This window comes from Lissotriton helveticus, chromosome 12 (assembly GCF_964261635.1).
Source record: "Lissotriton helveticus chromosome 12, aLisHel1.1, whole genome shotgun sequence".
Classification (NCBI taxonomy): Eukaryota; Metazoa; Chordata; class Amphibia; order Caudata; family Salamandridae; genus Lissotriton; species Lissotriton helveticus.
Window position 1 is genome coordinate 22,347,991 of NC_136073.1, and position 17,047 is coordinate 22,365,037.

Genomic DNA, 17,047 nt, shown 5'->3' on the forward strand with positions numbered 1-17,047 from the left:
TCATCCACGCAACCCCACTCATCCACGCAACGCCACTCACACACGCAACGCCACTCACACACGCAACGCCACTCACACACGCAACGCCACTCACACACGCAACGCCACTCACCCACGCAACGCCACTCACCCACGCAACGCCACTCATCCACGCAACGCCACTCATCCACGCAACGCCACTCATCCACGCAACGCCACTCATCCACGCAACGCCACTCATCCATTTGCAAAACGAAAAAGGTCAAACTCTTCTATTGCGAGACCTATTGCATTTTCAATGCTTGTTTAATGTTAGTGCTGAGCGGAGTAAGTGCTGCTGCTGCTGCTTACAGGGCCGCATGTAAAGGTCAGGAGAGCTGCATGCGGATCCCGGGCCGTACTTTGGTTATCACTGTTCTATGGTATGCAGGTATGAGATGAAACGTCCTATTTGTTGAAGGGCGGAAGCAATGACAGGAGGGGGTGCGAGCAAGGAGGCAACAGATGGCCCCAAAAAAAGACAATGACTGAAATTACAAACAGCGGCGCAAAAACAACTGCAGCAATGACTGGAGGGATGGGATGCAGGTGAAGAAGCAACAGATGGCTAGAACTGGCCAACCACAAGAAACAATCGGTGAAGTCCACTGGGAGGGAACTAACCACCCGAATGCAGGTTAGATGGACACTACTAACCAACCACAGTAAAGGAATTTTGAAAGGCAACGGACCAACAAGAAGCACTGGCGTGTTGAGAAGCCCATAGACTGAATACAACATGCCTCGCAGAGCAGGCCTGCCCAGGCTCGACCTATAAAGTGGGTCCACTTTGTTCTTGTACCTTACAAAGGATTGATAAAGGAGTACCAAAGAGATCGATAGTAATCACACTGGCAATGCATGGCTCTACAAATCAGCTAGAAGTACACTGTGCAATTTATTAACAGAATTGTCTTAAAGCCCTAGAACACAGGCCTTGTTTAGTGCACCGGTCGAAAACGTGCTTTCAATCATACAGCACACTTGTCTGGTCTTGGCTTCAACCCTTTTTAGGTCTTGGCTAGACAGCCAATGCACGGTCTTGAAGAGACATGCTGTGTTCAATCTGTGGATTTCAGCTCCACGCCCCCCATAGAATTACTATTTGCTTACTCTATCATCGCTCTAACATCTTTTGTCGCCATTTGACTACGAAATGCATGCAAAATGCCTCTTCTTGTTTTTACCCATCCCCCAGGGCATGGACCATCCACTGCTCCCTTTTTCTGAGCTATTTTTTTCTCTGTTTCAGTACTCCACACGAGTGCACATGTTTACACTCACTCCATACTCAGTCACCTCTTGCCCACTCCCACCCATCCACAGCCATATCGCATTCACATCTGAGCGCTGCTTTATTTCAGTGGTGTGCCTGTGTACAAATAGTGAGTTTTAAGTGTGTGCCTTACTAGAACTATCATGTTATCACGAGAACCCATGTTAACTACATCCCTCAGCAGACTCTAAAGTTGATCTCTCTCTGTATAAAGCTACTTCAATAGACCAGACATCTGGATAAAGACCTGTAGAGACCTGGCCAATGAGCTATGAACAGGGGGTCTAAGACTGCAGCAGTACAACTAATTTTGCGCTCTTATAGTACAGTGCAACTCTTAAATAATGACACCACCTACCACATTATACTCAACCTCCATGTATACAAGATTAGACTGTCCTACAGTTCTCAATCCGTTTATAACCCTCCTAAAAGCCTTTCCCTGAGACTCCCCTACAACTCAACCCATCCCCCATGTAACACAATTACACTATCTCTGAAGTATCAGCTTCCATCAAGCCGGCATTCTGCACCATCCTCATAAGTAACCATGGACTAACAGTATGATGAGGTTTCAACTAGCCACACCAGCAACTCTAGTACAACGCCTACAACTGTTCTTGAGGTCTCAGCCCCCCTTCCTTCTGTATAAAAACCCGAGCTTTTTCTATAATATATATATATATATATATATATATATATATATATATATATATATATATTTATTTATATATCATGTTGACTTCCCAATCTTCCTATGTAAAAGCCCTGCGCTTTCTTCAATGTCTCAGGATTCCCAACATTGTAAAACACCACTTGGTCATTCATTGAAGCCCATACTCATCCCTGAAGTCTCACTTGTTCTCGATCTGAAGATCATCTTCTGGACTAGACTGCTCCCGTTATTCCTCCTCCTATAAAATACCACTTTGGCAGTGCCCAAAATATCAACATTTCTCAGCCTCTCCCCAGTTCCTGTATAACCATCTGCACTATTCCTGAGGCCTCAGTCGCCATTTATCCTGCAAGGCAATCAGCTGGTACTGAAAGTTGCTGCATCCCTTCCCCTACACAACAACTAATTTAATGCATGGCATAGTAAGCATTTTAAGGCTTTCTATAAATTACCTATTTGCATGCTGGGGCATCGTAATCTGTAATGGATTGCTATATAAATGTATTTTAAATATTTGTAGACAATTTGCAAACAAAATGAACACCGCCACTAGCACCACAATGTTAACAAATATAGTGGATGAGATACTGAGGCAAATGCTACAGTCTATTCATGCCAACGTTAGGGTAACCAGATGTCACAGATTTGCTGGGCAACACACTTTTTCCAAGTAGAGTCCCAGCCCTTCTCAAAGTTAATCCAACTGATGCACTGCCCCATCTAAAAGAGTGGTGAATCAGTGTTGACTAAGACCCTCAGTCAATACCGAACTATACCAGCCATTCTCGGCATTTCATCAGAGCACAGGTGATGAAGTGATGATATTTAATTAGAAAATCTACTGATTTTATCTAATAGCGTATAACAGTTCCTTGCACAATTGTAATACTGGAAGTCTTGAAAGCTTTAAAGTTCCATACGTAGGGAATTCAAATATTTCCATTGAGTATTTACAACGATCACTGCACTCCTTTTCCCCTATAGAAAAACATAACAGTTTAGGCGGCCCTGACCTTATCATTTGCAGTCTTGTAGATTTGTTTTTATCACTATAAATGAATTAGAAGTCCCAGAAAATGAAAAAAATAGAACTAATAATGATACAGATTACATATTGTGATGCTCAATGTCGCCTCCTTGTGCTAGACAAAACTTTTTAAAATGGAACAAACTGTACACTGTCAAAAATAAAATGGATCATTCTTGTATTTCTTATATCTGTTCATATACTTCTATGACAACAGGAGCTGTTATCGTAGTCCCTCTGCATCCATGAAGTGTGCCAAAACTCCTACTTCTGCACAGGCCATGTTCGTTAAACTCAAAAAATATGGTCTTCCTAGCGAACACTCTAGAAGGAAAATTCTCCTGATTGTTCAGTTAAATTAATTGAAGATAAAAACTTTTTCTTTCGATCTATGTCTTCCGCAACCAGCATGTTAAGCGCTCTAATACCCGATTGGGTCATGTTCGCGCTATAAAAAACTTTATAAAAATAAATAAATAAATAATGCATTTAGGTTGTAAAATAATATTCTCTCAACCTGTGACGGGACATGCACAGCAGTGGCTTACAGGGGTGTGGAATTCCTACAGCCTGACTCCCAAGACATTATTTGGGGTTAAGGACAACAAGTTTTCAAGTTTATTTTGTCCTTGGCACAAGAAGGCCCAACCACTTGCAACACAAACCCTCTGGCTTCCAGTTTACAGTATCACATTATGGGTCAGGGAAGGGCAATGTCTCAGGTTAAGGTAATATTTGTGTACATATGTTAATGCTGTTCGAACTTGTATTCCTGGGTCATCAATACAAAGCTTTTCTCATTAGGGTGCGAACTCTAAGGAAATGTTACAAGCTTGGACTGCACTTCTGACAGTGGTTCCGGAGTAAACATGTCTACACTCGTTTGCAAAGTTTAACAATACGAGGCTACATACAATGGTCCCCGAAGGCTCTCTAATGGGTCCTAACTGGTTGCTTTGCTTTTTATCAGTTTTGTAAGTGCTTTTTAATCTGTTTTTTTTTATATTCTTCTCAGTATGTCTATTTGTGATGTTTATATGAACTTTTATGATTAATAATGTATTAACCAAATAAAGTAATTGAACTGAAATGCAAATAACTGCAGATGCTTGAAAGTAAGATTGATGATCATATGCTTTCCAAATAAAATGCTCATAAAAAAAATTGCAATCAGGAAAATAAAAAATGTGTTGCAAAATTTCTGTGAAATAGTACGTAACATTTCTTTGAAGCATCATTTAGTAAAATGTGTTGATGCATGCAAGTATTTCCAAAAAATATTCATAATAGAAAATCAGAGCGACCAGTTTCAACAAGATAATGGGAAACGTGAAAATAAACAAGCACTGGCAAATCCAACCGGTATGGTATTGGTGGTCAGCCTTTTGGTTTTGTCAATGTGCCTTGTTTTGATATGGATTTTGTAAAACTGTGTGGGAGCAGCCCTCACCATTTTAACAAACGTTGGAAAAAAACATTCAAATTTTTGTCTCAATAAGTAAACATTGTCAAAGAAGTCCGTGGAACTGAACAAAACTACTTTGTGTGCCGATAAGCTCTAAGTGAAACAGCCCAAGCCAATAGATGGATATCGTACTCTGAAAATACTTGGAAACTGCTATTTAGCACGTTCAAATATGCAGGTGAAGATTTGCTCATGCGAAAATCTATTGAGAATTTAAAAGTTAACTTCCCCTCCAAAAACATTTACCCACCCCTGGAAGAAGTTTTACTTCTGCCACTGTCAGAAATAAATTTCCAGCCTTTCTCAGTATGGAAAAAGCTTGAAAAAGATCTAGGGAAAACCTCTAAAATATGCAGTTTAGCAGGTTTGCAAAGACTCAGAAGGGGTTTCCAACCCTGCTTAACGCTACCTCCAGCCCTGTACGTAGATCTGCAGAAGGTGGCAAAATAAGGAAATTGCTAGAATACAAATACTATAGTATGAGCCCTGGCATAATCAGAAAGGCTAATATCAGAGCTTTTATATAGTGAAATTGCTACTATAATATGCTGCTGAACCACATGGCACAAAAGGGGCAAGTTATTTTTTTTGGTTTTCACGACAAGTAGATTTATGAAGCAACCTGTCCCATGGGCACATAGATTTTTTTGTATTACACTCCACACCCCTGGATTTAAAATTTTAGTATGAGTGAAGGTCACATCCATATCACCAAAGTGACTTTCCTACAGCCCTGCCAAGCCAATGAATGACTGGCTCTGTCCACATGTATCCTTCATTTCATTCTGAGACTTGCATTTATTTTTGTACATTATATTATTAAAACAGGGGGACTGTTGCTCTTTTCCATCGCATCATAAAAACAGCAGGACTACTACATGTGCCAGAATTATTGGGGGGAAAGTGGCCTGTAGCAGGTGTCCACGCACGGACCCTAGAGTGACCTATTCTTTCTTGTCATTGCATACACGAAGGTTTTGCACTTTCAGAAAATTGTAAATGGTGTGATAGGGTAAACTGGATTTCCAACACTTAAGTCCAGGACTACATATAGAGACCATTCTGAGGAGAGGTGGTTCCCCTGTATACAAATACTGGACGTCTCCCTCACATACCGGAGAGCCCCCTCCGAGGCAGGTGCCTCTTGTAGTCGATGGAGCCGTACCCCCCGGGGGGCGGCATGTCCTGCTTCACCTTCGCAGCCATCGCCGCCATCTTGGCTCCGCCGGGCAGCCGGTGCGTGACGTCACGCGCCACCCACTCCCAGCCGGCTGGTATACGGAATGGACATAGAAGAAAGACTCGCAAGAGGGCTGGTGCGTGCGATGTGAGCTAATGCCGAGACGCCGGCAGCGGCCATGTTGGACTAGTGCGCCCCCAACAGAACCTTAACTACGAAAAGTCGAGACTGATGCAGATCTCCAATCTGTTATTATTACGCGAAGAAAGTTCATTTGTTTCAAATGAACATGGATAAACGAGTTAGTCTGTGATATATTACATATTTTCGTATTAGTCTGGACTTTGCAGCGTAAACGCACCGTTTTTTGCTTCGAAGAACAAAAATATTACTGCCTCAATTTTCAGATCCAGATGTTCTGCCGTTGTCCCTGTAATGCCAGTATACACACAAAAATCCCACAGGCCTAACTCTGGAATAGACCCAGGCAAACTTACGCACTTTACACCACAGTCGAGCAAACCACTCTCTCCTGGGCGTGGGGGAGTCACAGAAGGGTTTAGCTTCCCCATTTAAACATTAATTCAAGTTCTTATGCTAATTTGAGACTACAGCACCTTGTCCCTTTTGGCATAGAGTAGAAAACATGGAAAGCGTGGCAAGGAAAATCCCTCGTTACGCCCCAGCCTCTTTGGCACCGGTGGTGCAGCCCAACGGCCCTGCCTGCGCGGCTTTGGCGCCTCCAGGCTGCGGCGCGGCCCCTGAGGCGGCTCCTGAGGTGACCCCGCGCTGCGCATGTCCGCGCCCGGCGCGCCTCAACAGCCGCTCGACACGTGCGGCCAGCGAGGCCTTCATTTACAAACACCCCTCTCTGGAAACAAAGTTATTTATTCAACAAATGCTGGCATCTAGCAATGACGCCCTCTCAGCGCCCACCACGCGCTATTGCACAGTCACATTCACAGGACCACACTGCCCGGAGGTAAAATAACATTTTTTTTTTATGATCTCTTAATTGGAACCACAATGTAGGTCGTCTGCCTTATAGTTCTATATTTTCTTCTGTCGCATTTAGGGTTGCCACCCTTCCACCAGTGAAACACCAGCCATTTGTTGTTGTTTTAAGAGGTCCATGATACTGAATAAGGCTTTAAACAAAATCCAATGTAGTCATTTGTAACATGACTTTTCTGCTATTGTGTACTTAAATTATTAGCCAGGGATCGTTAACACAGCTTTAGAGCATATTTAAAAGTGCTTGATATTTGACATATGAACAGATAAGGGCTAAAAAAAAAAATACAGCTTTAGGTGATTTTGCTTACTTTTGTTAAGGCAGGTGCATTAATACCGGTGGTGCTGGTAGAAAACTGGCCACGAGGCAGACCTAGTCGCATTCAATGATCATAAAATGTGACAGACATGTTACATACATACCGATAGGCCTGATTCAGTCGGGTTTTGAAGCACAAAATAGCTTAGCTCTAGCTGTCTTCTCCCTAAAATTGGCTCTGCTTCAATAGGGAAATAAGTTCCCTCAATTTTTGGACACAATTTCCACCCTAAATGTTCTTACGTTTTGGCATGTATGGCAATAGCACACAAAAATTGAATGTACGGTTGGGTGATGGTTGGAGAGAGATGTATTGTTGTGGTGTTAGCTGGCGTTTTCTAGTTGGAAGAAGAAATAAACTGTACAGCAACCTCTAGGCTTTCGCTCAGCTCGTCCCCTCTTGGAACCACAAACTCCAAATGTGCACAGTTTTCACGGCAGGGGATGTGGCGTCATTGGCACAGCTGCAAACCATGCATCATGGGGAACCGGGTTTAAATCCACCCTCAGCTCAGCATCTTGTGAATCCCAGGCAAAAGTGTAACATAGCCTGAATGTTTCTATTGTGAAGTGCTGTTACATCTTTAAGTCAAAACTGCCAAAAATGTAATGTCAGTTATGCCGAACGCTCTGATCTCATGCACCAAGAATTTTGGACAAAGCATTAACCTGTGATGTTGGAAAAAGATACCCATCTAGTATCTGAACTGCACAGTGAAATTAGAAAATCTGATACCACTCCTGGTTTTCCTGTTTGACCAAATTCTCCAATCCTAGTCAAATTCTTTATTTCACATTGACCCTTTTTTTTATTTTCACATATGAGAGCATTTTCAAATACACAAGTTCAGGATGCGCGCCATATAAGAACCTGCCTTGTTTGATTTAGTAGTATACAATATGGCTCCATCTTTAATGAGAAGCGAGGCCACATATAGGGCACACATGACAACTAACTTGCCTATTAATTCACTAATAGTATGGTCATCCAGATGGGGCAGGACTGCTTCTCAGAGCATATTTAAAAAGTCTTTTATTAAACACTTCTCAATACAGAATTAATCTGGCTAACTAAGGTGAAAACCCTCTGCATGTTCAAGAAATACACTTTTTGCAATTTTGAAGACACCTTATGTTTGTCACATCACATGATTTACATGCAAATATTTTCAGGGTTCGGCATGTATACAGGGACTTCGAGCTAGAGCCAGCCCAGGGCTCAGCTCTCCCTGTTAATTGCTTGTCTCGGCCACCTCTACTGAGCTGTTGGATCCACTCTTCACATTCGCAACGATCAACAAGCTCATTTTCTCTTCACGAAGGGACTGTTCTAAAACTTCACACAGGCGGTTTCTCAGTATTTGGAACATAATAGTGTTGCATGCTCTTATGAGAATTGTGTTGTCATGGAACCATACTTCTTTATGGGAAGCATTTGCTGTGAAGATTGACGCAGGCACGAAGCCTACACTAGGCATAGTTAGCAAGGATTTTATTTTTGATGTGCACGCAATGCATGTGTGTAGCTTTCCTTGATTTGATTAAATCACAGCCAGACAGGTTTAGGTGCAGACTACCGTCCGAGTGTGCAGCAAGCACGATTTGGCGACTTCACACTCAGGTATGTTCGGACGCAGGCTACCCTCCGAGTATGTGGCACGGGCTAAGGTTGTAATTGTGTACTCTTCACCTAGAAGTACATTTTTTTTACTGCCACATTTAAATGAAAGTAGGTAAAGCTTTAATTTCAATACACTCATTTACCTATTTTCCTGCAATAATTATTATTGTGGCTCAGAATACTTAAATTCTGAGCTTCAATATTTTTGTGTTGCCAACATTTTGAGCTAATAATTCAGTATATTTTATGCCAGCTAACCGTGCTTTACAACCAGTACAATATGAAAGGAATGTGTGCACTTACATCGTTTTTACTTATTCCAGGTATTCAGGTAATGTTACAGGTGCGGAGGAATCTGCAGGAGACGGGTCTTGGTTGCAGGTTGATTTATTTTAGATAACAAAAAGTCAGTGCAGGTTTTACGAGTAGTTGCTCTCCTAGGGTAACGGCTCCTATGCGTCTGTCTTTTCCTCCGGGAAACGCCCTCTGCCTGCTGGTTTCTGGTGGGACTTCTCCTGGGTCTCGTCTCGGTCTGCTCCGTGGTGCAGGGTCACGCTCGAGGCGGGGGAAAAGGTGAAGAGAGGAATCAGTCCGTGTGCACTAGTTTACCGAGTATAGGGGAGGGAGTGAGGAAGACACCACTCGTGAAACAACGCGGCGTCGGGTGCTCGGGGGTACTGGGACTTTAGTGAAGGGAAGGGTACACCGGGAAACAACCAAGGGAAGCGGTCAAGTTACCGACTCGCCCTTACGTCCCACCCAGCCCGCTATACGGTCACGTACCTCGCGGAGCCACACACCTCCTCCTGGCTTGCGGCTGGGCGGCTCGTGATGTCGTTGGCCTCCTGGCTCAGGTACCACCGTCCCGACTCCCGTAGATGTTCCTTCGGGGTTCGTCTGCTCTTCCGATACTCCTCCGGCCGTTCCGTCCGTCTCCTGCACTGCTCCAAACGCCTTCTCTCCTCCTCGCCTCCAATCGCCTCCGGTGTACAAGCGCACCTGTTCCTGGTCACCCTCGGCTTTTGACGGCACGTCTTGTTCCGCCCACTCTCCCAGCCCGGACCAGTTAAAGGGGACGTACTCCTCTTCCTCCTCAGGAATACACCACGGTTCGCCGGACTGTCTCCATTCAGGCGGCTGTGGAGAAAAGAGGGGGGGGTCACGGGGTAAGTCTCCACGAGGGGTTGCACGGGTCCTCCTTCGCTGGGGCAGCGGGTCCCACATGTTACACACCATTCCCCCAGGACACTTCCGTTCGGGAAGTAGATGACGGGATAGGAAGTCAGCCCCCGTGTTCTCCGAGCCCTTCTGATGATGAACAGTAAATGCAAACGGTTGTAGGGCCAGGAACCACCGCATGACCCGAGCATTGTTGGATTTGGCTCAGGACATCCAAAGCAAGGAGGCGTGGTCAGTATAGAGAAAAGGGGCGACCCTCTAAATAATATGCTAACTTTTTCACGGCCCATTTTATGGCCAGGCATTCTTTCTCGATTGTAGGGTATTTGAGTTCCCTCGGGAATAGTTTTCTGCTGATGTATATGACGGGATGGTTTAGGCCGTCCTCCCTACTCTGTGACAATACCGCCCCTATCCCATAGTCTGAGGCGTCAGTGTGGAGGGCGAAGGGTCGTGTAAAATCAGGGGAGGACAGAACAGGGGTTGAGGTGATGAGTCGTTTAAGGGAATGAAAGGCGTCCTGCATGGCTGGGGTAGGGTTGTCTAGGACATTTTGTTTTACCCTCTGTTTTAATGAGTCGGCGAGGGGGGCGGCTAGTTGTGCGAACTGGGGTATAAAGCGTCGTTAATACCTTACGAGCACCAGGAAAGCCCTCATCTCACGTTTGGTTGTCGGGAAGGGGGTTTCTGAAATGGCCCTCACTTTTTCGATCTGGGGTTCTATGATGCCATGTCCTAGGACGTACCCTAAATATTTCACCTTTTGGTAGGCTATTCTGGATTTCTTGGCATTGACTTTCAACCCTGCCTCTTCGAGTTTCAGGAATACCTGATGTAGGTGTTGGAGATGAGTATCCCAGTCTGGACTAAAGATGACAATGTCATCCAAGTAAGCCGAGGTAAAGGGGGACATGTCGGTCAATATGGTGTTCATGAGCCTCTGAAACGTTGCGGGTGCTCCATGGAGCCCGAATGGAAGAACGGTAAACTCAAAATGGCCTTCGGCTGTGGAGAAGGCGGTTTTCTTACGATCTTCTTCTTTGAGGGGTACCTGCCAGTACCCCTTGGTCAGGTCTAGCGTCGAGATGTATTTTGCCTCTCCCAATTTTTCTATCAGTTCGTCAATACGCGGTATGGGGTAGGCGTCAAAGGAGGAGATCTCATTGAGGGCGCGGAAGTCCATACAGAACCGCCGTGAACCGTCGGGTTTCGGAATCATCACGATTGGGATGGACCAATTGCTCGTGGAGGGCCTGATGACGCCAATCTTCAACATCTCCTGGACCTCTTTTCTGATATCCTGTCTTCATGCTTCTGGCACTCGGTGTGGTTTTATCCTTATGACTTTTCCCGGTGGAGTCTCGATATGATGTTCTGCGAGGTTGGTCTTCCCAGGCAGGTCTGAAAACAACGAGGTGTGCCTTTCGAGGGTTGCGTGTAATCCCTGTAGTTCCTGTTTTCCCAACTCATCGTTGATAACCAACTGGTCGATGGTAGTCATCTGAACCGCGTTAGAGGGGGAAGGCAAGGTCAGATGTACTCCGGTGGGGGGGGACCTAGCCACTTCTTGAGCATGTTTATGTGATATATCTGGGTCTTCAGGGGTCCCAGTTTCAACTTGTAGCTGGTGTTGCCGATGGTCGAAAGAACCTGATAGGGGCACACCCACTCGGCTTTGAATTTCTGGGTCGAGGAAGGGAGCAAGACTTTGTAAAGAGACCCCTGCTGTTCCTCTCTTCGCTGCCTCTGGTAGCCGGCCAGGCGGTAGTGGTTTCCTCGGATCTGGAAGTCATTGCGGCTTTCATTATTTCTCTGTCTTCTTGGGCGGATTGCATCTGCTTCTCTACCGCCCATTCTAAGCACTCTTGTCCTTTGATCAGTTCCTGCACTACAGCTTCCATCTCGGTTAAACAGATGGTTGAGTTGCCCGCATTCTCCACCACTGTTACAGGTGCGGGAGGAATCGGCAGGAGACGGGTCTTGGTTGCAGCTTGATTTATTTTAGATAACAAAAAGTCAGTGCAGGTTTTACGAGTAGTTGCTCTCCTAGGGGAATGGCTCCTATGCGTCTGTCTTTTCCTCCGGGGAACGCCCTCTGCCTGCTGGTTTCTGGTGGGACTCTTCCTGGGTCTTGTCTCGATCTGCTCCGTGGTGCAGGGTCACGCTCGAGGCGGGGGAAAAAGGTGAAGAGAGGAATCAGTCCGTGTGCACTATTTTACCGCGTATAGGGGAGGGAGTGAGGAAGACACCACTCGTGAAACAACGCGGCGTCAGGTGCTCGGGGGTACTGGGACTTTAGTGAAGGGAAGGGTACACCGGGAAACAACCAAGGGAAGCGGTCAAGTTACCGACTCGCCCTTACATCCCACCCAGCCCGCTATACGGTCACGTACCTCGCGGAGCCACACCCCTCCTGGCGTGCGGCTGGGCGGCTCGTGATGTCGTTGGCCTCCTGGCTCCGGTACCACCGTCCCGACTCCCGTAGATGTTCCTTCGGGGTTCGTCTGCTCTTCCGATACTCCTCCGGCCGTTCCGTCCTTCTCCTGCACTGCTCCAAACACCTTCTCTCCTCCTCGCCTCCAATCGCCTCCGGTGTACAAGCACACCTGTTCCTGGTAACCCTCGGCTTTTGACGGCACGTCTTGTTTCGCCCACTCTCCCAGCCCAGACCAGTTAAAGGGGCCGTACTCCTCTTCCTCCTCAGGAATACACCACGGTTCGCCGGACTGTCTCCATTCAGGCGGCTGTGGAGAAAAGAGGGGGAGGGTCACGGGGTAAGTCCTCACGAGGGGTTGCACGGGTCCTCCTTCGCTGGGGCAGCGGGTCCCCCATGTTACAGGTAATTAGTTGGAAACCATGGAACAGAAGCTCTGAGCACTATCTAATAGCAATAGATGGTAAATAATTTGGGAATAAATAGAAATGTGGGCACTGGTATAGGTATCTGTAAGTTCTTCTAAATATTTCGTGAACACATTATAAAACCATGAAATATAAACTTGAACCTTGCCTATTGACCGATCTTCACACCTATTGACCGGTGCTCACATTGAGTTCCTATTTTTATGTTACAGAATCCTCAACTTTCTAGAATTTTCTAAAATGTTGATTTTGGCCTAAGCATTATGGATCAGATTCAGGCAGCTGATTCTGAGTAGTTGTGTCTTAACCCCGGTGTTATAAGAAAATTACTACTCAATAGCCAAGCCTGATTGATAAAGTATTATTGTGTGTAGTACTGTTGAGCTCTGGTTTTAAGTGTGTCTTACGCGTTTCTAGCAAAGTGAAGACATGTTTCATGGGAATTCCAACAGAGGACAAATACTTGCAAAGCAGGCAACTGAGCACCAGTTTGTAAACTGCAAGCTATAGGAGACGAAGAAGTGAAAATAATTGAATCTCATAGTTGACTATTGTTTTTATGAATTTTGAGGTAGGCGCAATGTTCCCAGATCACAGGTGACCTCCTAAGGTGATTAGAGAGGCACATTTGTACAGTTAAATTCAGGACAAAATACTAAAATTATGCAAAACTACATTTCTATTTAGCACAAATTGGGACTATTCTTATGGTGAATGGCATCATGGTTTCACAGAGTTGCTTCAAACATAGTCTCAAACTATGTTTAAATGTGCCTTTGATTAGTAGATTATAGACTAATAAACTCCAGGAGTTTGCCCTATTGTTAAAGGTACTTTAGTAAGTGTATGGTTCTTTTTATCTGCTAGAGATAAAAATACATGGAGGCATTCATACTTCAACACTGGTCTGGCTGTATTTTTAAGTCCAGGCCAGTAACATTATTTGGGAAAGCAGTGAAATCTGTATTTTTTCTCTTTTGAAAGATAAACCTAAAAGTGCAAACAGATAAATAAATTTGTGAAAAAGTATCAGAGAAATGTCTAAATCATTTCAGAATCATTATAGAAAACGGAGCGATAATTGTCATATTGCAAATACATCTTGACAATTTACATACATTATTTTCATCTACCAGCACTTAGTTGTTCCAGAATTGCAAAACAAAAAATGGTCAGTATTTTTTTGTAAGAAAGGAGGCAACCCTATTTGATATCCAGTTAGAGCTGTGATACCCAGCAAGAGGTGCGATACTGTGGAGAGCAAGTGGGACAGTAAGGTTGAAGGATACACTGAAAAAATTATTACAATTTCCCCCCTCCTTTTTATTGGTATATGTCAGTCTAAGGTGCAAAAATCTTCTTCTACCAATTTTGTTATTTGAAGTAAACAAGTATAAACCGTTTCCTTGATTGAACCCTAGTACTCCCAACATGGCTTCTCTACACTGACACTGTAGGGACTCAAGCAAAACTGGAGCGAACAAGTTAAGCAATGACTATTTTAAAATTATAACTATATTATACTAGGTTGCGGGTCTACCCCCACCTTAGTTTGGATTCAGAACCTAATGAAACACTTACTGTAAAAAAGCACCAAATTACGAACTTTAGTTCTTATAAACCAGTAATGGATATATTATGATGCAGCCCAAGAGTATATGTTAAGTTATATTGGAACTGCAATATACATAAATCCTTTTAAAGGTCTAGTTGACTAGCATCCACCAGTCAAGTAAACCACTACCCATGCATCTTTAAATTGTACCTTTAAATCAGTGAAATGTCGTAGTTATCTTTGGCTTATATTTGAATCTAGGGGACTAAAGACACTAGTGCAGCAAGGTGCTAGATGCTGTTAGAAGTCAGCATGAAATCAAGAGGAATTCCACTTTGCAGGGCAAAGATCAGAAACCAGGCTTTCCTATTTTATATCAGAAAGTACTGCAGTGAAGGTAAGTGTTTTGTTCATTAAGCATACTCAAAACCCGAAAGATCTAATTTAATAGACTGGGCACATGTTCTGCCAATGAGCAATATACATTTTTTTAATGTTCTTTGAAAATTTTATATTTTCTATGGATATTGCAAAGAATATTCCTTCTTTTTATTTATTTTTTATTAGCTCATACTGAAGGATGGACATTTCTTTGGAAAGAAATGACGAGGAAAGTGCACATCTGTCCAGAGTGCCCCCTACTGCTCAACCTTTGTCCACCTGTTTGTCTCTAGTGCTTGCCCTCTAGTGCCTCTCTGTCTCTAATGATCCATGCGATCATTCTGTTTCTGAGCCCCTTCATTGGGTTTGCTCAGTGGTTTATGTCTGTGCGCCATGGCCGTCTTACTCTCGGGCCAATTGAACATCTTCCTCTGGCACACTTCTGCTTCCAGTGATAGGATTTCAGAGGAGTAGAAACAGACACACTCACACAAGAAGGGGACATACCACCTACTCTGTGATGCTGCTCTGAAGTAGCTTACGTGAAAAAATCTGCGAGACAGAGAATCAATTAGAGGAATAATTTACATATTAGTTGTGCAAAATGTCAAAGTCTCAGAATTCTGCATTGAGAAAGTTCGTGACATTTATTTTAAAGTACCTCGTGTGAAAACTGAAAGCAATCACTTACCCTCAGTTTAAACGTCACAGTAGACACCAGAGAAAGATCTGGTATAAAGAGAATATTTCTACTGCAGGACATTATCTATTCGAACAAGTCTCCTGCAGTAAAAGATTATGCTAAATTTTGCAGCCATTACATTTTGTAACATGAAATTTGTAAACGTACAAAAAACGAGTGAAGGCCTGTTGCTTTCCTTCTTTCTCATTGATGTAGTTTCACACAGATTCCTTGTTGCTATTCTCCTCCCACTGCTGAGGGTGTTAGTTATTGGATTCCATGGTGGTGGTGTTATTGCTTTTTTATTTGGTGAGCAGATTACTTGGTGTAATTTAAAAATAACACCACATTACCTGCTTTGTGAAATCTGCATCAGCAGTGTTGTTTAAATAACGTATTGTATGACCTTTAGATATGTTACAATCTCAAATGAAAAATGTGTAGCCAAAAATAATGTGCTACCTTTATGAATTACATCTAACACAGGAATCTCCAGGTTCCACAAAGCATTTATTTTGTGTTTCCGACAGCAAACCCTGTAGAGCGCACACAACCTATTAAAGAAATTATAACCGAAAAGTAGTAGAGCACAATACTTCATTTTCAATAGTGGATTCGAGCCCCTATTCATAGCTGCCAAGGTTTCAGATTGCTTAGTGTGACATGTTCATAATTTCAGTGAAATTATGAGTGACATTTCAATCACTATGAGTGACACTTTCTCTCGAGCAAAATCAAGCAATAAAGATGAGAAAAGCATATAAATATCAGAAATCGCACCCACTTGAGCAATGAAAAACTTTAAGATCTTAAAACTGCTGCAATTGACTTATGTCTTTGTTGTTACTCAATATTTGTGACTGCTGTAATTTCTACTTTAATGCTCTTAGTCTATCGTAAATGGCCCAAAACCATTTGTAGTATTATTTATATGCCTTATATCATCTATTTAATTTGTAAAGCACTTAACATCTTTCAATCCCTCTCTCACAAACCGTTCATGTGTTTTATAGTGCTGCTCATGCCAGTGCAGGGTGTCAGAGCTCTTTACATCACACACACAATATACAGACAGAATGACTCATTTGTAGGTAATCCAGTCTAAAAATGATATTTGTAGCACATCCCCCCTGACTACAGCTGAAGTGTTGTCATAGGTAGTTCATCCATCTAGCAATAGTCTAGGATGAAACTGAAGTGATTTGCAGTGTGCCAAGCATTCTGCCTGGTGCACTAAGAACTCCAGCAGAAATATGGAATAAGTAACTGGGGTCCAAGGTCATCTAGATATTTGATATTAAAAACATCCTACAGTGTCACCTTAGAGTACTAACACCTGCAGGCATCGGCTGCAGCTGCCTGGTACAGCACAGGTGCCTCTGAGACTTTATGTTTATGAAGCACAAGGATGGAGTCACTGTGGCTTTCGGTAACTATCCTGTTTTTTTAACATTTTTTGTATAACTCGTTCCTATCACATGTTAATGGAAATTTGAAAAAAATAGATATTTTAAAAAACATCAAGCAGCACGGGACATACAAGCCAGACTCATAGTCAACCCTCAAAAATTGTGTCACTGATGCATATCTGTAACATAAAGATTATGAGCATACATCGCACAACCAATATCAGAACATTGAGGACGTTTGTACATCATGCCACGTGCCTTGGTGCACTTTTCTAGATGAAACAAAAGGTAGCAACGTCCACAGGCAAGTAGCAAGCTGAGCTCTTGCAGTGAGTAAAATCACTAACCAGATAGCAACATTTAGGGGTAAAGGATAAGGTGGA

General features: G+C 43.5%; 1 protein-coding gene and 1 long non-coding RNA gene across 2 annotated transcripts in view; one reads left to right on the plus strand and one right to left on the minus strand.

Moving 5' to 3' along the window:
- NDUFA13 (NADH:ubiquinone oxidoreductase subunit A13) overlaps positions 1–5,733 on the minus strand; it is a 35,312-nt gene extending 29,579 nt beyond the window's left edge. The window contains exon 1 of the mRNA XM_078669583.1: positions 5,578–5,733. Within this exon, the coding sequence (XP_078525709.1) occupies positions 5,578–5,677 (100 nt within the window). The 5' untranslated portion in view covers positions 5,678–5,733. The remainder of the gene's footprint in view (positions 1–5,577) is intronic.
- Positions 5,734–6,296: 563 nt separating this feature from the next.
- LOC144798508 (uncharacterized) lies at positions 6,297–15,826 on the plus strand. The gene is made up of 3 exons (XR_013603558.1): positions 6,297–6,624; positions 14,454–14,589; positions 14,760–15,826. It is a non-coding gene; the product is annotated as an uncharacterized LOC144798508 (long non-coding RNA).
- Positions 15,827–17,047: the final 1,221 nt, after the last annotated feature.